The 24,080-nt window shown below is 44.4% G+C and overlaps 1 protein-coding gene across 3 annotated transcripts in view; it reads left to right on the forward strand.

Moving 5' to 3' along the window:
- LYN (LYN proto-oncogene, Src family tyrosine kinase) overlaps positions 1-24,080 on the forward strand; it is a 126,254-nt gene that overhangs the window by 96,068 nt on the left and 6,106 nt on the right. For all 3 annotated transcript variants that reach the window (XM_069731363.1, XM_069731366.1, XM_069731365.1), the window contains 5 exons: positions 5,542-5,691; positions 6,150-6,302; positions 8,212-8,394; positions 8,824-8,900; positions 22,458-22,611. In XM_069731363.1, coding sequence (XP_069587464.1) covers positions 5,542-5,691; positions 6,150-6,302; positions 8,212-8,394; positions 8,824-8,900; positions 22,458-22,611 — 717 coding nt within the window. The remainder of the gene's footprint in view (positions 1-5,541; positions 5,692-6,149; positions 6,303-8,211; positions 8,395-8,823; positions 8,901-22,457; positions 22,612-24,080) is intronic.

The raw sequence follows: 24,080 nt of genomic DNA on the forward strand, positions 1-24,080 counted from the left end.
GTGACGCCCAGGAGACCGGGATACCCAGCACCGGACCAATGGGGTCTGTCTCTTGAGGGGGATGTCACAGGTGGCTTGACCCGGTGCTGTGGCCACAGGCAATGCACAGTGTAAGGGGTATCGTGAGGGGACAGGCACTTACTTGATCAGCAGCAGGTTCTCCCAGCGGCGATGATCCCGATCCTGGATAGATGGCTATTGTCCAAATGAAAGACTGAGGCACGTTTAACCAGTTTACTTTAACATAAAAGGATTTACAACCAGTCCTGTCACCGGAGTCTGTATGGGAACTCTGAGTTACTTTGACCCTGCCGGGGTCTTCGCCTCTTATTGTGCGCAATTTCTGTGTGGCCCTGCTGCTGTATGTGAACTGGCTGCCGGCCCAATCTGTCCCCTCCGGGTCCTGGTTCGACGGGCAACCCGAGTCCTTTTATCGGCTTACCCCCTCCGGGAGTACCGCTGAACTCTGTGTCTGTTGCTGCGTCCGGCCCTAGTGAAGCTGATATCACCTCACGTTTTTCCGGTTGCTGTATTATATATAATGAATACAGCCACGGATCCGGTATCCGTCTTTGCGCCTGTTCTGGGTAGTGATTAATGCTACCCGGTTCTCACAATGTCCTTTTTCTCTATCCCTCTTCTCCTCAGGCCGGTGATTTTGGCCTGGAAACTGTCACAGGGCTGTTAGAGATTCAGCTGTATGACCTCTCACTATCAGCTCCTTAGCCCAACTGCCATTTCTTCTCTCAGACCAGAATGGATCAAGGGGAGTCTCTGGAACTCCCCCTTCTGGCCGGAAGTGGTAGTGCAGTTTTGCTATCTTAATATTTGTATTTAGTGTCAGTAACTATTTTTGTGGCAAATACCCCTAGGGGTGCCACATAGGGCTCTGGCAATGTGACATGCTACCCTCAAACCATTCCCGCAAAATCTGCACTCCAAAATGCTGTTCATTCCCTTCTGAGCTTTGCAGTGTGCCTCAAAAGTAGTTTTCAATCACTTATGAGGTATCAGTGTACTCATGAGAAATTGTGGAACATATTGTACTATTTCGTTTCTCCTATTACCCATTCAGAAAATTAAAAACTTGGGGCCAAAGCAACATTTTAGTGGAAAAAATGGTAATTTTCCATTTACTCATGTTATACAATTGTGTGTATCGCCTGAGATTTAAAAATGTTGACTACACATCAAGATGAATTTCTCGAGAGGTGTAGTTTCCAAAATGGTGTCACGTGGGGGGGGGGGTTTCCCGTGATTGGCCCCATCAAGGGCTCTGCAAACGCAACATGCCATCCGCTGTCTATTACAGACAATTTTGCACTACCTAAAGGTACCATCACATTTAGCGACGCTGCAGCGATCTAGACAACGATGCCGAAGTCCCCGGGTAACCAGGGTAAACATCGGGTTACTAAGCGCAGGGCCGCGCTTAGTAACCCGATGTTTACCCTGGTTACCAGTGTAAATGTAAAGAAAAACAAACACTACATACTTACATTCCGGTGTCTGTCCCCCGGCGTTCTGCTTCCCTGCACTGTGTGAGCGCCAGCCGTAAAGCAGAGCGGTGACGTCACCGCTGTGCTTTACGGCCGGCTGGCGCTCACAGTGCAGGGAAGCAGAACGCCGGGGGACGCGACAGACTCCAGAATGTAAGTATGTAGTGTTTGTTTTTTTTTACATTTACACTGGTAACCAGGGTAAATATCGGGTTACTAAGCGCGGCCCTGCGCTTAGTAACCTGATGTTTTTTTTTAAAATTCGTTTTAGTAACCTGGTGTTTACCCTAGTTACCAGTGAAGACCTCGCTGAATCTGAATCGGCGTCACACACGCCGATTCAGCGATGTCTGCGGGAGATGCAGCGACGAAATAAAGTTCTGGCCTTTCTGCTCCGACCAACGATGTCACAGCAGGATCCAGATCGCTGCTGCGTGTCAAACACAACGATATCGCTATTCAGGACGCTGCAACGTCACGGATCGCTAGCGATATCGTTGTTAAGTTGGTCAGTGTGAAGGTACCTTTAGTTAAATGGCACTCTTTCACTTCCAAGCCCTGCCATGCACCCAAACAATAGTTATCCACCACATATGCAGAATCTGTGTACTCAGGAGAAATCACAGGAACAGATTGTATGGTACATTTCCTCCTGTTACCCTTGTGAAAATGAAACATTTCAGGCAAAACCAACATTTGTGAGGGAAAAGTATAATGTAAAAATATATTGTTTCAATTTCATGACTCGCCCTCAAACCAGTCCAGCAAAATCTGAATATGCCACTTCTGAGCTTTGCACTGTACCTCACAAGTACCGTAGTTTTTGACCACATATGAGGTATCGGCATACTCAGAAGGAATTGCACAACACATTTTGGGTTCCATTTTCTCTTATTACTTTTGTGGAAATAAATTTGGGGCAAAAATAACATTTTTGTGGGAAAATGTGATTTATTTTTATTTATTTTTTTTTCCATGCTCTACATTATATAATTCTGTGAAGCGCCTGGGAGTTCAAATTGCTCAACACCACCTCTTCATAAATTCATTGAGGGTTGTAGTTTCCAAAATGGGGTCACCTGTGGAGGCTTTCTACTGATTAGGCACATCAGGGGTGTCCGCTATCTATTCCAGCCAATTTTGCGCTCCAAAAATTAAATAGTGATCCTTCCCTTCCGAGCCCTGCCATGTACCCAAAGAGTAGTTTGTTTGCCATATATGAGGTATCGGTGTACTCAGGAGAAATAGCTCAATACATTTTGGGTCCATTTTTTCTTGTTACATTAAAATTTGGAGCTAAAGCAACATTTTTGTGAGGAAAAGTAAAATTTTCATTTTTTTCCTTCCAAATTGCATTAATTCCTATGAAACACCTAAAGGGTTAATTAATTTAACTTACTGTGGTTTCAAATACTTTGAGGGGTACAGTTTTTAGAATAGCATAACCTTTGGGTATTTTCTGTCATATATTCCCTCAAGCCACTTCAAATGTGATGCGGTCAGTAAAAAAAAATTGGTTTTACAAATTTTGTTGGAAAAACGAGAAATTGCTGATTAGTTTTTAACTCTTCTAACTTCATAAGAAAAACAAATTACGTTTAAAAAATAATGCTGGTGTAAAGTAGACATGCGGTAACTGTTATATACTAAATATTTTGTGTGATGTCACTATCTGGTTTAAGGCCATAAAAATTAAAAGTTGCAAAATGTTTAAACTTTTCGCCATAATTCCGTTATTTTCACAAATAAACGCCAAAAAAAGGTCTGAATTTACCACTAACACAAAGTACAATGTGTCAGAAAAAAACATTCTCATAATCATTCAGTTATATTGAAGAGTTCCAGGGTTGTTACAACATAAAATGACACTGGTCAGAACAGTAAAATTTTGTCAGGAAGGTCAAAACAGGCTGGGGTTGTGAAGGGGTTAAACTAACTCTGTTAACCTGGCTGTACCACAATACATTAAAACTGTGATGTGGTAAATACTGTATGTATTTGAGTATAAGTTGACCCAAGTATAAGCCGAGGCACCTAAATTTGCCACGAAAAACTGGGTAAACTTATTGACTCGAGTATAAGCCAGGTATGCATTGTCCCCTCATCCCTATCTGATATGCATGGCTCCCCCGTCGCTGTCCTTGTATGCATGGCTCCCCTGTCGCTGTCCTTGTATGCATGGCTCCCCCGTCGCTGTCCTTGTATGCATGGCTCCCCCGTCGCTGTCCTTGTATGCATGGCTCCCCTGTCGCTGTCCTTGTATGCATGGCTCCCCCGTCGCTGTCCTTGTATGCAGGTCTCTTCGTCCCGTCCTTGTATGCGTGGCTCCTTATCCCCTATCATTGTATGCGTGGCTCCTTATCACCTATACTTGTATGCATTTCTCCTTATCCCTTATTCTTTTATGCATGGTTCCTATAAAAAAAAATCCTACTTACCATGCCTGCGCGCCCTCGCTGCATCTCGTTTCGGCGCCAGCAGCTCTTCCAGCCAAGGGATCACGTGGCCCTGCTCATTAAGGTAATGAATATTCACTCCAGGCCTATGGGAGTGGAGAGGCATGAATATTCATTATCTTAATGAGCAGGGCCACATGATCGCTCGGCTGGAAGAGCTGCTGGCGCCGGAACGAACGAGATGCAGTGAGGACACGCAGGAAGGTAAGTAGGATGTGTGATGGAAGCCGGTGGCTGTCGCTGTGCACTATTACAGAGAAATTAATATTTATATCTCTTTAGCAGCGGCACAGGCTTTAGCCACAGCCGCTGTCTCCTGCCTCTGTGATCTGCCGCACCCCCTCCCCCACCATCCCACCATCTATCTGGGACAATTGACTCGTGTATAAGCCAAGGGGGGCGTTTTCAGCACAATAAAAGTGCTGAAAAACTCAGCTTCTACACGAATATATACAGTAAGTATGCATTTGGCTGACTAGAGTTAGGTAAAGGGGTGCCCATCTGTTTAGGTGCTCCAAAAGTGACATGACTTGTCTCATTCATTAGATCACAAATATTCTTATGTTTGGGCGAGTCACCAAATATTTTCATAGAAATGTCCTAATTACTTCTACCCTATATACAATTGCAGTATTAAAAGAGGAACTGTATATCTTTAGTAGTGTAGTGCTCTATTCAGAAGGTTGCATTGCTTAAAAGGAATCTTCCAGTAGGATGAACCCTTCTAAGCCTTCTCTATGGGCATGTAGGTCATAGGAAGCTGAATGAAATGATATATAGACACCTTTTTCTTATATATTTAAATTACATCTTCCAGGCTCTGGGGTGGATACTGCCTGGAAGATAACTTCAGAGCTTATTTTACATGGAGGGGCATTACCAGTGTGAGAAATGTAACTAACACAGAACAGGAGAAATTAAACTTGTCTTCTTTCAAGCACATTTTTTTGCAGCTCTCTGAGCTCCGCTGTATTGTAACAATATTGCAGCCCTGTCTGCCTGTGAGATGGAAGCTGAGAGGAACCTGCAGATGTGTCCGGTATAATCACACACAGCTCTGCAGTGAGATCAGGAGAGCAGAGAGTGGCCATGACACATCACACTGGTATCTCCTCCTTCATGTAAAATAAGCTCTGGAGGCAGAGTTATCTTCCAGGGAGCGTCCTCCCCAGAGCCTGGAAGAGGTCATTTATATAAAGTGATCAAAGATGATTTATCCACAAGACATCTGATATGAGGCATGCAGGGATCACTTTCCTCAGCAGACTATAACCTGTATGCCCATATTAATAGTTTGTGGTGGCAGATTCCCTTTAACAAAGACAGAATGTATTTACATTTACATTGCATTTACTTATGCATTGTATTATCTGGGTTTCTTTTTTTATAATCTCACTTGACTTTCTAAGGATTTGCCGCCCATTTCCTTATAGTATAGTGCATGATAAATCTCAGAACACTAGAGCACTATAGTTTAGTATTATCTGCCTATGTGTTATATCCGCCACACCTGAGATCAGTTCATCTGCTGTCAGATACTGTTGTCCAGCTAACTCAGTGTAAACCCATATTTGTCTCCTTATCAGGCAGCTACTCCTTGTCAATAAGGGATTTTAGTGCAGAGTCCGGCGATGTCATCAAGCACTACAAAATCAGAACCCTCGACAATGGCGGATTTTACATTTCTCCTAGGATTACATTCCCGTGCATCAGTGACATGATCCAGCATTACCAAAGTGAGTGGTTTATGGTCGTATTTTATGTGAGCCTGCCTTGGTCAACAGATAATGTGAATCATGCAGTAAAGTTGGTTTATGGTTCTTAGTATAGTTTTATATAAAACAACTTTGGAAGTGACTCTGTAGCTGTCTGCTCTTTTACACAATGAGTGCAGATTTTTTTTTGCTTCCACTTTTATCCTGTCTCATAAAATAGAACTCATATCATTTCACCCTACTTCAGTGATCTCAATCTGTTGACCTCTTCCAGGAGGTAGCTAAAGATCCTTAAAACCCAGTACCATATAATACATATGAATATCTAGTAGTCGTCAGTCATTTGATGTTGTCACAAAAAAGGCCCAACGTTTCAGGACCGTGATATTTTTTGGCACGGAGTTCTAGAGTTCTTCAATTTTTCAAGCGCTACGCCTCTTTCTTTGATTTTTGAACCATTGTCTATTTTGATGTTTTAGAACAAGCAGACGGCCTATGCAGGAAATTAGAAAAACCCTGTTTTAGTCCCAAACCACAAAAGCCATGGGATAAAGATGCTTGGGAGATTCCAAGAGAGTCAATTAAACTAGTGAAGAAACTTGGAGCTGGGCAGTTTGGCGAAGTCTGGATGGGTGAGTATGCAAACATATTTTGAAATGCTTACAAAAATGCAGCCATGAAAACAATACAAATGCAGTAATGCTAAAAGCAAGCACATGGCCGGGGACCATAGCAAGAGAAAAGACTAGTCCGGCTCCTCCCCCAGACAGCTTTAACCGCCTCCATTCTAGGTGATTGACAGGTCATTCCCATAGCGAGAGACCTGTCAATCACCTTGCAGCTGCGCTGGGAGAAGGCTAGGGGTGTAGATGGACTGTTCCGGGCTCCAGCTGGATCTTTAAAGTAATTTTCTGAAACTCTTGAACATTTCAGAGAAAAATAGCTGTCTGCAGTTGTGCAGTCAGGCTCTGATTCATGCTGCCCTAGGTTGGACAGCATGATTCAGGTGATGGGTTCCCTTTAATGAGTGCTGCTGTCAGATCCTAAGGGCTGTATATAGATGCTTATTTCATCTATATATAAGTAGTCCCATTTTTTGTTCCTTTTCTACTTCCTTCAAGGAAGGAAGAGTATTTAGTCGGAATTAGGGGACTTGAGAATAAAATGTTAATAACTTTGTGTGTGTAGTGGATGGATGTTTATTTTTATGAACTTGGTATAATTATTTAAAAAGGATTTATAAATAAATTAGTAGGCTGCAGGCAGAGTTGTGTTTCAGTACCTGAATTTGTAGAAGGTAATGTTGGGTATGATCCAACCACAGAAGAAGTGAATGGCCTGTAATACTTAAATGCAAGTTCTACTTAACCCATCTACCCATTCATCTCTTACGATGCAGATAAAGTGGCCAATACCTTAAATGTTTACACTGGCCTAATCCACAATTTAAAGAAAGGTATACATTTTGTAACCAGCCCAGAAACCAATGGAGCATGGCCATAAACCTACCTAAAAAGTATCTGCCATGTGAAAGACTGATATCATATACTTTCCACAGCATGGTGTACTTGATGACTGCAATGGGTGCGCGTGAGGCCACTTTCACAAACTAGTATTTCGGTCAGTACTGTGCATCAGTATTGGTAAATTTGAACCAGGGAACTTAAGATTTCCACCTTTTTCTATGTTTTGGATCCTTTTCTGTTTTTTTGTCTCACAAACACTGGTGTAGAACATTGATCAAAATATGAAAGTGTGAAAGTGGCCTTAAAGTAAAAAAAACGTAACCCAGAAAGGTTGTGAACAATGAAATCTAATTGTCATCAAAATGCATCAATATTTTGAATGTGATTTTCTTTCCAAATGCCAATGTAAATGACAGATTTGAAGGTAAATGATGCAGTCCTATTAGAAAGTATTGTGATTAACGAACATGAAAATATTATTAATATCCTAATAATGAGGTTAACATAATAATGAAGATAAAGGTATCACTCATTAAAAATCCCCCAAAGCCTGTATTGGATTGTAAAGGACACTTGCTGCTTCTTCCTTTCTACATTTACAGAACAGGAAATGACTTGGGCAGTTTTGCAAATAGTCTGAAATATGAGTTTCAAGATGTTTCCTTTTGCTATGTACGGAGATTGACGTTCTACACAAAATATTGTGTCATTTATGTAAAAAGGGTTGCTTTATTAGGGCATGTGGACCTCATGGGGGTGGTCCCATATTTTATCCCAGCATCTCTCATTCTGACAGACTACGGTAGTTATCAGAATGGCTGCCTTGTAAAGCAACATTCAAACCTCAATGGCTGCTGCAGAGAAAATGCCTGCTGGCAGTGGCTTTTCCTGGCAAAACCCACTGTTTGCAGAGCGTACCAGCAGGGAGATGAGTCAACCTAATTTCTGTGCATTCGTTCGTTGGGTTGCAATGTATTTTATGTTGTATGTTCGAATACTTCAATTATAAGACTTCTTCCAAGTACCCATAACTTTATTTTTTAATTTCTGCTCATCTTTCTATGTTCCACTTTAGGTTTTTATAATAACAATACAAAAATCGCAGTTAAAACCTTAAAGGCAGGATCCATGTCTGTAGAAGCATTCATGGAGGAAGCCAACTTGATGAAGACGCTCCAGCATGACAAACTAGTGAGACTTTATGCTGTGGTCACTAAAGAAGAACCAATTTACATCATTACCGAATACATGGCAAAGGGTAAGTATTTTGTCTAGAGACGTCATATTTCTATAAACCAGAACTGAGTACTGAAGCTGATACATTATTTAGTAAATGAAGTAAATACATATTAATGTAACTATTTAGTATGTAATATACTTTATATTAAAGGAGTTGCATATTGGCTTCTATTCAAGAGAACAGGCTCTGATCTGCAGTACTCGGCAGCGTTCATTATGCGTAGAACAGAGCTGTAGAGTGCCGCTAGGATCAGTGTTACTATCTGGCCTCCAGCAGAGCAAATAACAGAGTCCCAATGTCGGACCTCCACCAATCTGATATTGGTGACAAATCCACTATATAGGTCATCAGTTTCATATGAACGTCAATCCCTTTCATTTGCTATGTACTATAGCCACAATGTGTTATCATTGGATAATCTCTTTTTCACCTTTTGTTATTTATCAGGAAGCCTGCTAGATTTTCTCAAGAGCGACGAAGGTTCTAAAGTTCTTCTTCCAAAGCTGATTGACTTCTCCGCTCAGGTATGCATAATATGGTGTCCGCATTGTGGAGTTTCATGCAATCTTGTGGACTGCAGCTGTCATGAAGTTGTTGTTGAGTTGTGTTTTTTATTTTTTTTTTATTTTAGCTCTACAGTGGTGTCACTAATCTTAGTTCCCTGCACTTTGTCTCATACGTACCAGCCACCATCTTTTCTGTTCTCTGTGCCGCTCCAGTCGGTCTCAAGCAGTTTGTGACCTGCCGGATCTCACCAGAGTTTGCAGGGTGATCCAGAAGTCACAACTCAGTGTAAGGTTATGGGAGTCAATATGAGGCCAGATCGAGGCTCTCCTACACTTAGATTGAGAGGGTTTGACCATGGCCTCTGACTTCCAGTCCGTCAGACGTTGCGGTCACAAGATAGCAGCACGAGACCAAAGCAGCACAGGGAACAGCTAAAGACAGCAGCTGGTAAGCATAATATCCGGCTCAGTTACCATGCATTGGTGGCACCACTCCAGCTCTCAGATAAGAACAACGCTGACGTGGTGCTTTGAATAGTAGAAAATCTATTGCAAAAATGTATCTTATCCATCTAGGACAACATTAGTATGTGTAGGCCTGGCCTAAATATGGTTGTCATATGGTTGGTAAGTGATGATGAGCGAGTATGCTCGTTACTAGAGTTTCTTCGAGCATGCTTGATTTGTCTCCGAGTATTTCAGCATGCTCGGATATTTAGTTTGTCGACGCAGCTGCATGATTTGCAGCGGCTAGACAGCTTGAATACATGTGGGGATTCCCAAACAAACAGGCAATCCCCATATGTATTCCAGATGTCTAGCAGCCGCAAATCATGCAGCTGCGTCGACATAAACTAAATCTCCGAGCACGCTGAAATCCTCAGAGACAACCCAAGCATGCTTGGAGAAACTTGAGTAACGAGCATACTCGCTCATCACTCCTACTTAGCGGCTCCCAGTTCAGACTCCTAATACTGAGTCAGAATAGAAGCCCCCCCATCTTGGGGTATTGGTATTTTCCAGGTATTTGATATATTTCTGATTCTTTTAGATATGTCATGAACATCTAAGGGCTTGTTTAAATTATACAACTTGCTGTGTTGAAAACAACCAATCGGCTACATATTTGCCTATCAGTGATCATTTAATATCTTGCTAAGACAGGCAGATCACATCTCCAATTCGCACAGAATGATCAGTAATAGATCGTTCTTTGTGCATAGAATATTATTGTTCTTGTCAGCACGTCCTATTTACATAGGACAATGTGCTGCCGAGAATGGTGATCCTTCTTTTTTTAAGCCAATCATATGATCATTTTACCCAAAAAGCATTTTGCTTTCATTTGATGATCGTCTGGCTGTTTATACCCCACAATTACTAGGAAATGAGCATTCCTAGGAACTCTCGTTCCCAATGATCCTGAGGTATAAATGCACACTAAGGGTATGTGCACACAACCACTTTTTCGAGACCCCCTTGAACCCATCAAGTTTTTCAAACAGATGACCCTTCAGGAAAAACGCAGACAGTGTTTTCCCTTCACCCATGACAGCACACTTGAGAGAGGAATCTGCCTTCCAAGGACTGGAAACCCACTGAAATAAGAGTGGCACCTTTTCCCCACATAAGTTGGTGTCCTGTACTTGATGGGAACCTTGTGCTGAGATACGGCGGTGAAGATAAAATGAGAAAAGCTTACCCAGCCCTGTCCCGGCATCCGGAAAAGCAGGTGGCATGCCGGTGGTGCCGGCTTTCAGGGTCCCGGAAGCGCCATCCACGGGGGGGCTCTTCTGTAGGTGCGGGTGGCAAAGACAGAGATGCTGAGCATGTCTCGGACCGCCGCCCCATCGTCCCCCTCCTCCTCCCCTCTGATAAATGCTGATTGCGGCCGTGCAGGAAGTGCACTGATTCCACTGATGTCAAGGGCGCAAGGCACGCTGGGAAATGGCGTGCCTGACTGACATCATAGGTGGCATGCCGGGCAAGATGGCGGCGCCCTATACAAGTATCACCAACCGGGGAGAGTGGGGAAATAGCACGTCCTGGAGGTACTGGAGGAGGCGGACCAGGAAGGAGGCACTGTGGGTTGCACATAAATTAGGGACAGACCACAGAGGAGAGCGCTCACGCTCCAGCTCTCCTTCCTGAAGTATCATGAAACAGCAGCAGCAGCAGCCACACCGTCTACAGCGTGGACACAGCAAAAGGGACAGCCATTCAGTACTAAAATCCAGGCACTCATTAATAACGAGTGGAAACGACCTGAAAAAAATATGCCTTACCCTCGTCTTCTAAAAAGAGATATCCTTTCGAGGAGAAGGATTCTGAGATATGGGCCAAGGTCCCTAGAATTCACTGTGTTGTATCAAAATCCTCAAAGAGATTGGCCCTCACATTGAAGATTTGAGGCTAAATCCAGTAAGAGTACAGAATTTAGAATAAGGCCCAGAAATGAATGAACTTCAGACTTGTTCGATAACAAAATAAACAAGGTGGTAGATCTTGCCTCGGCAGCGAGCAAAGTACCTGTCCCTGCAGCTTCTGTGGGAAATTCGGTCTGCATGGAGGTTGCTAAAAGGACATTTAGAAAGGAAAGTGGATCTTTGTTTAGAAACCAGAAACTCCCTCTCATGGTGGACAGATAGGAGAAGCCTAATATCAGATGTCCAATGGATAAAGCCAGTGAGCAACATGGTCACAACCGATGCAAGCAATTTAGGTTGAGGGGCACACCTGAGAGATCGCATAATTCAGGGTTCTTGGTCACTCCTCGAGAGGCGTGGACCCTCCTGAAACAGATGGCTTGTGCATGCGCCCTTAGTTGGGTTTACCCTGGAAAAGTTGTTTGTGTTAAAATGACCCCTTCTGGCAGAAGAGAATGATTTACATGATAGGCAGATTCTTACCCGCTGTTTATGGTACAGGAAACTGTTTACAGTGACAATATCTATCTATTAGAGAGGAGCCCATAGTCCTCTGCTTTATCCACTAATATTACTGAGAGTGTGAGTCTTTGGCTCCCAGCCATCAGTTTATATAAACCTAGGATGCAAACTTGAGTCCTCTACCTGTCCTCACTTACAATGGGTCATTGTGTGCTGCGTGGGCAGCGGCGGCCCCGTAATATGCCCTCAAGAAGATGTTGTCTGTTTATATGTAAAGGAGAACACACAGATGCTCAGACAAAGGGCTCGCAGAGAAACTAGGAAGTGGAGATAGGCATGCAAATTATATATGTAATAACCCACAAAAATGTGGAGGTTTGATAAAACATGGAGGAACGCTTGTCTCCTTTATCTCGGATAACTCAAGTGGAAAGGAATGAAGTTTCAGCCTCTCTTTTTATCCTGGGTTAATAATTGTCTGCTATTGATTCATGTTTGTTCCTGTACGGAATTCATTGCACAACTTTGTGTCTGACCGGCTGATGTCTTCTCCACTTCCGCATTCATAAGGGCACTTTTCTAATGTTCCCTTTTATATTATACGAAGGTGTAATGGAAATGATTTATGAAATATCATCATACACAGACCAGCTAGATATGATTTCTATGTATCCTCTGCTGTGTAGTGTACAGGAGGCATTTAGGGCAGTGGTGTAAAAGCTGAAAATCCTTGTCACAGTGAATGGTAGTAATTGCCATTGCATGATGCATAAACTACGGTATGTATGGTTTCCATATGAAGTTATGTATTTTCAGATACAACTGAATCTTGTGTGCTAGAAATTCTGTGTCCGTTTTCGTGTCCTTCATCATCATCATCATCGCCAATTTGTACTATTGGGAGAACCTTGGAATCCCCGGTGTCCAATAAGGAATATTAGTTAGTCAACAACAGATCTCAATTGGTCCTCGTGGCGGACCTCCCTATAGTTACATACTGGAGCAAACTAATATTCGTGTCTGCGTTCTCCCACTGATGTGTGTCCTGTCTGTTCCTTCCTCATTTCTCGGTTTCTGGCTTTTCCATTATGTGTTTGCGTTCATGTTGGCTTTGATCAGAAGGAAGAGGAAAGAGGGAATAAAAAGGAGCTAGCCAGAGGAAGTCATGTTGAAGAAAATTGGCAATCAGTTACTGGATAGCATTATATGGAATTGTGCCGCTGACTAGATTAGCCCCTTAGTCCATGAGGTGGAAGCTCTCTTTCTCTGATCGCCCATGACGGCACCACGGAGAGAGGGGATCCGCCCACCAAGGACAGGAAACCCACGGACAAAAAGGCGGCACCACTCTCCCGCATCAGTTGGTTTCCTGTCCTTGATGGGAGACCTACGGACTTACCAGTTCGTCGTTGGATCCGGGGCCAACCAGTCCGATTCAGGCAGCTGGGGTCCCTCTGCCTCGGCTAGGGTGGTGACCCGAAGCGCCACCGCTGGGAGCCAGTGGGCCGACAGGGTGTGCGGGGGAGGTGACAAGGAGTTCGCGGTCACCTCCCCAGGTAAGATGCAGCAGCAGCAACATCCAGGGGGGTCCCTCTGTGGTTGCGGGAGGTGCAGCACGACCCTCCCTAAATCAAGCGTCAGTCTGCACACTGCATCGCCATCAGGCGTGCAGGTATTGTGCTACTGGGGCTGCATAGGACCGGGGGTGCCGGTCAGCAGCGCATATCTGCTTCCGGGCGCTGCTTTGCGCAGGCCCGGTATCCAGCTGGGTCTCGCGAGGTCTGCAGAGCGCCGGTATGCGCAGGCGCCGGCGGTGCTTCCGGCCGGGCGCTTGGTGCGCTCTGCGCAGGCGCCGGCGTGGCTCCAGCCGGGCGCTTGGTGGGCGCCGGCGGGGCTTCTGGCCGGGGCGCGCTCTGCGCAGGCGCCGGCGTGGCTCCAGCCGGGCGCTTGGTGTGCATTGCGCAGGCGCCGGGGGTGCTTCTGAAGCCGCCGGTATGTTTCGGCGGGGCGCTTGATGCGCACTGCGCAGGCGCCGGCGGGTCTTCCGGTCGGATGGCGCGGATTACCGCTAGAGCGTGTTTTTTGAGTCGGATTACTGCGCAGGCGCCGACCGCTCCTCATATGATCAGTCGCTACTGCGCAGGTGCAGGGAAGCGGCGGGAGGGTTCAAATAGTAGAACCCTCATCCTCTTGGTGGCTCTGCAGTAATAGGCAGGAGCTTCAAGGGGAATAGGAGCGACAACTCAGCCGAGTTCAAGGCACGCAGACCAGCAGCAGTATGAGTGACCCAGCATCACCTCCGCCCGAATCACCTCCACCTGCAGTATCGCCACAGCAGCAGCAGCAGCAAAAAAGGCGGCAGCAGAAAGTGCACCAGGACACCAGCAAAGAACGCCAAAGGTCTCAACACAGTAAGGAGTCCAGTACGGCGTCGGGGAGAAAGCCAGAGGCAGAGAACCCCCAATCGGTATTTATGGGTCCTGGAGGTGGTAAGTGGATCTTCGTGAATGTCAGAGACAGTAAGATTGTTATTTGTCTCTTTTTAGGGGAGGAAAAGCGTAGCTAAAACTAAACACAAAAGTTGCGCCATCTGTAGAGAGGACCTTCCACCTACATGTGATAAAAGACTATGCAATACTTGCATTCAACAAACTGTGTCTGAAAACCTTCCAGGGTTTGCTTCAGATCTTAAGAGCCTAATTAAAGAACAAGTAGAGGACACTTTTAGGTCACTAAAAAGTGGAAAAAAAAGGAGAAAGACCAGGCATAGGTCTCCATCTCCAGCCTCAAAATCCGAAAGTGGTAGTGAGAGTTCAGCGTCCTCCGTCTCCTCCGACTCATCCTCATCATCTACTTCTTCCTCGGGGGGACATAACTGTTTCCCACTAGAGGATACTGATGGCCTCATAAAGGCAGTAAGAAGCACCATGGGGTTGGTAGACTCCCATCCTAAAAAAACAGTACAAGACATTATGTTTGGAGGCCTAGAACAGAAAAAGAGGAGAGCTTTTCCGCTTAACGAAGCAATTGCAGCCCTAATTAAGAAGGAATGGAAAAAGCCCATGAGGAAGACTCTCTTAACTCCAAAAAGGAAATATCCCTTCGAGGAAGAATCGTGCTCCTTTTGGGAGAAGGCCCCGAAATTAGACGTGGCAATTGCTAAAGCCTCAAAGAAATTCGCCCTCCCGTTTGAGGACATGGGGGTTCTGAAGGACCCAATGGACAAAAAGGCAGATGCATTTCTCAAGGGCTCTTGGGAGGCAGCGGGAGGAGGCCTGAAGCCGGCAGTTGCAGCTGCATGCACTTCGCGCTCCCTGATGATCTGGCTGAACCAGCTAGAGGGTCAGTTAAAGGGGAAAACTTCCCGAGACTTAATTCTGGATACATTACCCGTAATGAGGGGGGCTGCGGCCTTCCTAGCCGATGCCTCGGCCGACTCCATCAGGCTATCCGCCAGAGCAGCAGTGTTTGCTAATGCGGCCAGGCGCGCCCTCTGGCTTAAGAATTGGCCAGGCGACCTACAAACGAAAACGAAACTCTGTACCATCCCCTGTGAAGGGGAGTTTCTGTTTGGGTCGACTCTAGACGACATCTTAGAGAAAGCCGGGGACAAGAAAAAGTCCTTCCCCTCTCTGGGTCTCCCCTCTTATCGGAAGCCCTTTCGGAACAAGAGGTTTTTCCGTAAGAACCCAGGGAAAGGCCAGGGGAAGTGGGACGATAAGAAAAATAAAAATAAAGGATTTATCTTCAATAAAAACCTCAATGACAGCAAGAAACCTCCACAATGAAGGTTCACCCCAGGTGGGAGGGAGATTATCTCTCTTTCTCCCAGCCTGGAAAAAGATCACCTCCAGTCATTGGATCCTAAACATCATAGAATCAGGACTGAGGTTAACATTCAAGAGGTACCCTCGTCCCTCCTTCAAGGTAACATCTACCAGATCCTCAGCAGAAGAACAGTTAACTCTAGAAAACGAGATTGTGGGGTTAGTAAAAAAAGGAGTACTCCTAGAAGTTCCCCCTCAAGAAAGAGGGCAAGGGTACTATTCCCCTCTATTCCTGAGGAAAAAACCAGATGGTTCCTTCAGGACCATTATCAATCTGAAGAATCTAAACAATTACTTAGAGGTTCAAGCATTCAAAATGGAAACGATAAAGTCATCAATCAAAATGCTGTTTCCTCAGTGTTTCATGGTGGTCCTGGACTTGAAGGACGCATATTATCACGTCCCAATACACAAGGATCACCAGAGATTCCTCAGAATGGCAATCCACATCAAGGGAGTCCTAAGACACTTCCAGTTTACAGCTCTTCCATTCGGCCTAGCAATAGCCCCGAGGGTTTTTACAAAGCTGGTCGCGGAGGTAATGGCTCACCTCAGGGAAGAAAACACCCTGATCGTTCCATATCTGGACGATTTCCTGGTGATAGGCTCCTCCCAGCAACATTGCAAGAATCAGCTAGATTTAGTGATTCAATCTCTAAAAAACCTGGGCTGGCTAATAAACCTAGAGAAATCCAAACTGGTGCCTTCTCAGGTTCAGGAGTACCTAGGTCTCACTCTAGACTCCAGAAAAATGGAATGCCGGCTCCCAGAGGGCAAATTACAAAAGATAAAAAGCTTAGCATCAAGAGTACAATCTCTCCCCTCTATAACTCTCCGACAGGGCATGTCACTGTTAGGCTCTATGACCTCTTGCATCCCGGCAGTCCAGTGGGCCCAACTACATTCCAGGGATCTCCAATGGCAGCTACTGTCCGAGCAAATCCGCCTAGGAGAGCATTTAGACGGGCGGTTAACATTGTCTCCTCGCACCAATCTCTCTCTAACTTGGTGGACATTGCAGGAAAATCTTTCCCAGGGAGTTCCATGGGTAATCCCGATATCAAAGGTCCTAACAACGGACGCAAGCCCCTCAGGGTGGGGGGCTCATCTGGGCGACCTTGTAGCTCAGGGCATTTGGTCCCCGTCCCTTGCAAACAATTCCTCCAATATGAAGGAACTCCTGGCAGTAAAATTTGCCCTTCAGGAATTCCTGGGGGTCCTTCAATCTCACCATGTGAGGGTGATGTCGGACAATCAGGTGGTAGTATCGTATATAAACCATCAGGGGGGTACCCGTTCCAAAAGTCTAATGGAAGTGGCCAACTCGATCCTTCAGATAGCCGAAAACAACCTTCTATCCCTGACAAGTCTACACATAAAAGGGATAGACAATTACAAGGCAGACTTCCTCAGTCGTTCCAGCCTAAAACAGGGAGAATGGGAACTAAATCCAGGCATATTTACCCAGATCACTCAGAAATGGGGGGTTCCCAAAATGGATCTCTTCGCGAGCCATTTAAACAAAAAAGTAGCCGCCTTTTGCTCTCTATCTCCCATGGGGAACCCAGTAGCCCTGGATGCTTTCCTGATTTCTTGGGGTCACCATCTGGTCTATGCCTTTCCTCCTCTCATTTTGATTCCAGCAGTGCTGAGGAAGATTCGGGAGGACGGGGCGTTGGTCATATTAATTGCCCCGTTCTGGCCGAAGAGACCTTGGTTCTCATGGATGAGAAAGATGTCGATATCCGACCCTTGGGTATTGCCAGACCTACAGGATCTGTTGTCACAGGGCCCAATCTATCATCCGCGGGTCAAGAACCTACACTTGACAGCCTGGCTCTTGAGAGGAAAATATTAGAAAGCAGAGGGTTCTCTTCAGGGTTAATTTCAACTCTGTTGAAAAGTAGGAAGCCGGTTACAACAAAACAGTACGGCAAAATATGGAAAAAGTTCCTGTCCGTTTCAGGCGCTAAAATAGGGAAAGAAATTCCTATTAATGCCATTTTAGAGTTCTTGCAAAACGGGTTGGAAATGGGGTTAGCCACCAGTACCCTAAAAGTCCATGTGGCAGCATTAGGTGCTCTATTTAATTTTGACTTGGCTTCAAATAGGTGGGTCTCTAGATTCATTAGGGCGGCAGGAAGATCTAGGCCTCTGCCAGTAAAAGTGGTTCCTCAGTGGGACTTAAATTTGGTCCTTAAAGCCCTGACTAGTCCTCCATTTGAACCATTACATGAATCTACAATAAAAACGCTATCCCTCAAGACAGCTCTTTTAGTCGCCCTTACTTCTGCCCGTAGGGTCAGCGACTTGCAGGCCTTTTCAGCCAGGCCCCCTCACACACAATTTCTAGAGGATAGGGTTGTTTTAAAAACAGACCCAGCATATCTCCCGAAAGTGGCTTCAAAATTTCACAGGTCTCAAGAGATATCTCTTCCCTCCTTCTGTCCCAATCCTAAAAATAAGGAGGAACAAAATCTACATACACTAGATGTAAGGAGATGTCTCTTACATTACCTAGAAGTCACTAGAGAGAGTAGGGAGGATTCCTCTCTGTTTGTGTGTTTCCAGGGTCCCCGGAAGGGGAAAAAAGCATCTAAAGCTACCATAGCAAGATGGATCACGGACGCCATCAGCCTAGCATACTCAGCAAGTGGGATGCCCGTTCCCGGGGAGGTTAAAGCTCACTCAACAAGGGCAGTAGCAACTTCCTGGGCGGAGAAGGCCGGAGCTTCCATAGACCAGATATGTAGAGCTGCTACCTGGTCCTCACCATCCACATTCTATAGGCACTATAGATTGGACCTAATCTCCTCTTCAGACCTTACTTTTGGTAAAAGGGTTCTGGAGGCAGTGGTCCCTCCCTGAATGTACTATCTATGTAATTCTCTCCGTGGTGCCGTCATGGGCGATCAGAGAAAAATATAGTTCTTACCGATAACGGTATTTCTCTGAGCCCATGACGGCACCCGTACATTCCCTCCCTTCACTTATGGGTGCACACATGGAATAGTGCCATAGTCTATTATAATTTAAAGTCACGCGGTATCTTGTTATGCTAAACAGTTAAAATTTTTACAAATGTCTTAGTAGTCTCCCATCATTATCTATGTAAACAACTGATGCGGGAGAGTGGTGCCGCCTTTTTGTCCGTGGGTTTCCTGTCCTTGGTGGGCGGATCCCCTCTCTCCGTGGTGCCGTCATGGGCTCAGAGAAATACCGTTATCGGTAAGAACTATATTTTTTAGTTCCTTCCTTGTGGGCTTTTTAAAGTGACAGTGCCTTCGTAAAGACTGTATTAGACTGTATTACACCAGCAATTCTAGTAACCAAAAAATAGCAGATATCCACCACATTCACCCTCAGAGTTGTAGCAGGTATAAAGTAATAAAATCCTGTGGCACAGCTAGTAGTCCTGGAACATACAGTAACTTTTTCTTCTGGGAAATTCTTAGTGGTAGTAGCTAAGCGCCTCTCTGACCCATGGAGGTGCCTTCTATGTGGCTTATAAGCGAATGCAGGATTTGGTGAAGCTGCATGAAATGGTTGAGGGCTCATCACCTGTTAATCACCTGCTCCACCTCTATTAAGCTGTTATTATCAAGGACATGCCTAGTTTATAGTCAACAAGTTTGATATTAATTTTTGTTAGGGGCCACGAATTCCTTGGTGTCCAATATATGGCAAGTGGTTGTAAAGCCCCCATAAATGTGCACCCAGACAAGAGCGTGAATGTTTCTCTGAATAGGGAGAAACCGTTACAGCTAAAATTAGCACGTTTCACCTCGTTTTATCTAATGTGTATGTTGGTTATTTGAATCCTCTGTTTTGTGGTGTCCACTTGGGGGTAATTTAATCTGAGAAATAGGAATTGGTGTCTAAAAGTCCCTGATGGAGAGCTTCATACACATTAGATGGCGGTCGTTCGACCAACTGCTATCTCTAACTTCCCTATACTGAGCCGAACGGTCATATGTTTTCAAAGGGGAGAATGGAGAAAGCCTCTACCAAATCACTCTGACAGTGGCTTTTCTCCTGAAAAAGGTTGTGCAATGAATACAATATGTCCAACCCTTTTCTCCCCTGCATCATTGGTCAAGAAAGAGTCAGGAGGCCTCCATAAACATTATACTGTTTGATCCTGACGATATAGGCATTTTCAGCCAACTTTAATCAGCAGTGTAAGGAGGCTTTTAGTGGTGATAACATCAAGTTTATATAGTAGAATAAAGGCGATAAGTTGACATTTGGCATAATCGTTACTGTGAAAGCTGCAGTATGAAAGAGGAACTGAAAGTCTTCACGGTCAGCATGTCAAAAAATATAATGCAGCCCTGGAAGGGGAACTAACATTCACAATGTTGCAAAAGATAAATATGTTCATAATTTTTATATATATATCTGGCAAAAATGAAGAGACCACCACATCGAAACCCTGTCATGGGCAGCCCAATCTCCGGACCTGAACCCCTTTGAAAACCTCTGGGATGTAATGAAGAGGATGATGGATAGTCACAAGCCATCAAACAAAGAAGAACTGCTTACATTTTTGCCCCAGAAGCAGCGTGAAAGACTGTTGGAAAGCATGCCAAGACGCATGAAAGCTGTGATTAAAAATCATGGTTATTCCACAAAATATTGATTTCTGAACTCTTTGTGAGTTAAAACATCAGTATTGTTGTTTCTAAATGATTATGAACTTGTTTTCTTTGCATTATTTAAGGTCTGAAAGCCCTGGTTTTTTTTTTTAATTTTGACCATTTTTCTTTGCCAGAAAAAAAAAATATTGCTTGGAAATTCGGAGTTGTTGTCAAGTTTATAGAATAAAAGAATAATTTATATTTTACTCAAAAATATACATATAAAGAGAAAAATCAGACAAATTGAACATTTTGCAGTGATCTCTTAATTTTTGCCAGAGTTGTATATTCTGAGTAACAAATTATAAGCCACAGTTAAAATTGTTTATTTAGATGTGGTCCTGTAACTCTATTAGTGGAACGAATGCTGGCCATACCTGACATAGCTGATGGATGAACTCTCCATCCAAATTCCATCATAAACCTGCGCTGAGAGTTGAGCATGAATGTATATCCTAATAGGGGGAAATCAGTGCAGCGTAAAGGGATTGTTCAGTAATTGACAACCCCTGCTTAATCTCTTCAGGACTTGTATATAAAGAAAAAATAAACAACAATCTATACTCCCCTCCTGCAGTGGTGCAGTTCCAGCGATATTAGTGCCACTATTCCTGGCAAGTCAAGTGACATTGTCACACAATTGCTGCAGCTAATCGGCTACCACTGATCAGCTACATTATTGTCAGGCTGATCATCCACCCTCATGTAATATTGATGAGCTGCAGCCATTTAGCAGTCTCAGCTGCCGCTGATCGGCTGCAGCTCATCAGTATTCCATCTGATGACAAAATATAGGTTGCAGCTGATTGGCTACAGCAGTTACGTGACACAACAATGTCATGTGACAACATTGCTGGAGCGGCACCGCTGCGGGATTTCAGTAATGAATTATTTTTTATTTTCTAAATAATTACCGTATTTTCCTGTGTATAAGACTACTTTTTAACCCCTGAAAATCGTCCCAAAAGTCGGGGGTCGTCTTATACGCCGGTACGGGTGCAGGGAGCGATCCTGGATGGTTCCCAGGGTCTGAAGGAGAGGAGACTCTCCTTCAGGCCCTGGGATCCATATCCATGTAAAAAATAAAGAATAAAAATAAAAAATATGGATAAACTCACCCCTCCGATGGCCCCCGGCTCTCAGCGGTGCAAGCGTCTGCCTCCGCTCCTAAGAAAGCAGTGAGTGAAGGACCTTCGATGACGTCGCGGTCACGCGACCGGTTACGCGAACGCGACGTCATCGCAGGTCCTACGCTCAATGCATTCTTTGGAACGGAGGCAGACGCTTGCACCACTGAGAGCCAGGGTCTGTCGGAGGGCAAGTATATCACATATTTTTTATTCTTTATTTTTTACATGGATATGGATCCCAGGGCCTGAAGGAGAGTCTCCTCTCCTCCAGACCCTGGGAACCATACGCACCTCACACGCCGTATAAGATGACTGGGCGTATAAGATGGCCCCCATCTTATACAGCGGGTATATCCCAAATTCCATATTTTATATGGAAGAGTTGGGGTTGTCTTTTTCGCCCAGTCGTCTTAAACACCAGAAAATACGGGTACTTTTATCTTCTGTTTGGTGATATCCACTTGGTGGAAATTTAACCTTGCAGCTTCCTGAAACTGGTGGCCTCTAACAAAAGCAAATCTTTGTTCTGCTTGTAAAGTCCAGCATGTTAGATTCGCATTTCCCCATTGTCTGCTTAGATTGCCAGCAGATTACACTGAAATGTTTTGGATCTGCCAACGTAAATCTCGTGCATATGGACAGTTTTAGACTTGCCTTGTGAACTGATGCTTGTAGTGCATGGGTGTTTTTAAACCAAAAAAATACTTGGTTACATTGCCCTATTTATTTTAGGTATTTTCTTTACATGTATTATATAGATTTTCTTTCCGCATTGTGGGGCATATTTCATTTAATTCTGAGTTCTTCAAGTTACTAGAAACGTGTTTTACCAGATCACCCAGTGCACAAAAATGTGAAGTAAGCTGTGGGTCAGGTTTCAGGAGAGCCACCAGGTTCTTGCAAGGAAATAACCCATCATGGTATCAAGAACGACACAGCTGGGGGAGAAATAAAGCAGCATTGTACAGACATCACATACGTTTAATGCTGTGCTAATCAGAAGAATCTACACTACAGTGCGTCAGTCCGTGGGAAGGTATCATTTATGAGTAAAGTACAATATTAACTCTCATTATGTAATCTCTTACAGATTGCCGAAGGAATGGCGTACATTGAAAGAAAAAACTACATCCACCGAGATCTTCGAGCAGCGAACGTGCTCGTTTCCGAGGCTTTAATGTGTAAAATAGCAGACTTTGGTCTGGCTCGTGTTATTGAAGATAATGAATATACAGCGAGGGAAGGTATGGGCCTACTCAGTGCTGAATATCATGAAACTTATTCAAAAATACACACTACACCAGGGGTCTCAAACTCGACCAACGTAATGGGCCGCACATAGAAAAGTAAAGTTGACTAGCTGCATTCCTTACCATTAGTTTTCTATACAACTTTTTTTAATCAATTTTCTATTCCATTTTTACATCCGTATAATGAAGCTACATTTCTTGTATTTTTTCTAAAGTGTTGAGCATGTAGGCTGTAGTACAGTTTTATACCTTTGGTCGTTCCAGATGCAGTTGATTTAATTTTTATATAAAACAGAGTTTTCGTGGCAAAATATTTTGGTTCTTTATTTTATTCTTTTTTTTTTTTTTTAATTTTTACTTTTTTTTCCCTTCGTCCCTATAAGGGACTTTAACTTTTAGTTGCCTGACCGCTGATCTAATATATACTTCTGTACTGCATGATATTAGATCTGTCAGTTTTACACTGACACCTCACGTTAGACCCTGCTTATTGAATGGCCTTACAGGCCACCGTAGCGGAGCCAAATTCTCCTTTCCATATTCATTTATTATCAATGACCCATCAGCGTGGGAAAAAGGCACCTCCATTCCAACACACTGCGCGTCGAAACATTGTGCTTCAACGTGATGTCATTAATGGGGGATGGCATGTTCCCCTTCTAGTTTGGGCTCTGCCATCCTCAGAATGTATCGGGATCTTCTGTGCCCCATGGGCCACAGATGATGGCCTCAGGGGCCGCAAGTGGCCTCCGGGCCGCGTGTTTGAGACCCCTACTATACACCACTGCCTCATACACTTTTGTGTCAGATATGTTCCACCATGGATAATCTAGCCCCCTTGTAGGCTGCATGGTATATTAATGGAAAATAAGTCCAGCTCACCGTTGAAGACATCTTGGTGGTGTTTGGAGCTCAGAAACACTGTGTCAAGATGTGAGGCAATCACATGGATAAATGGGAAGTCCGGCTCAACAGACTGTGAACAGACTTTATTCACGGAAGAGTGTGATAGAGGATAAAACAAAATCAGCAGTAACGTTACATGATATGCGACATTGATGCGTTTCAGGTGACTGCGCACCCTTACTCATTCAGTCACCTGAAACGCGTCGATGTCGCATATCATATAAGCTACAATATTGTTCTGCTCCAGGAAGACATCCAGGCCTCTCTTGAACCCCTCGACTGAGTTCGCCATCACCACCTCCTCAGGCAAGCAATTCCAGATTCTCACTGCCCTAACAGTAAAGAATCCTCTTCTATGTTGGTGGAAAAACCTTCCCTCCTCCAGACGCAAAGAATGCCCCCTTGTGCCCGTCACCTTCCTTGGTATAAACAGATCCTCAGCGAGATATTTGTATTGTCCCCTTATATACTTATACATGGTTATTAGATCGCCCCTCAGTCGTCTTTTTTCTAGACTAAATAATCCTAATTTCGCTAATCTATCTGGGTATTGTAGT

The sequence above is a fragment of the Ranitomeya imitator genome, chromosome 6 (genome assembly GCF_032444005.1).
Source record: "Ranitomeya imitator isolate aRanImi1 chromosome 6, aRanImi1.pri, whole genome shotgun sequence".
NCBI classification, from domain to species: domain Eukaryota; kingdom Metazoa; phylum Chordata; class Amphibia; order Anura; family Dendrobatidae; genus Ranitomeya; species Ranitomeya imitator.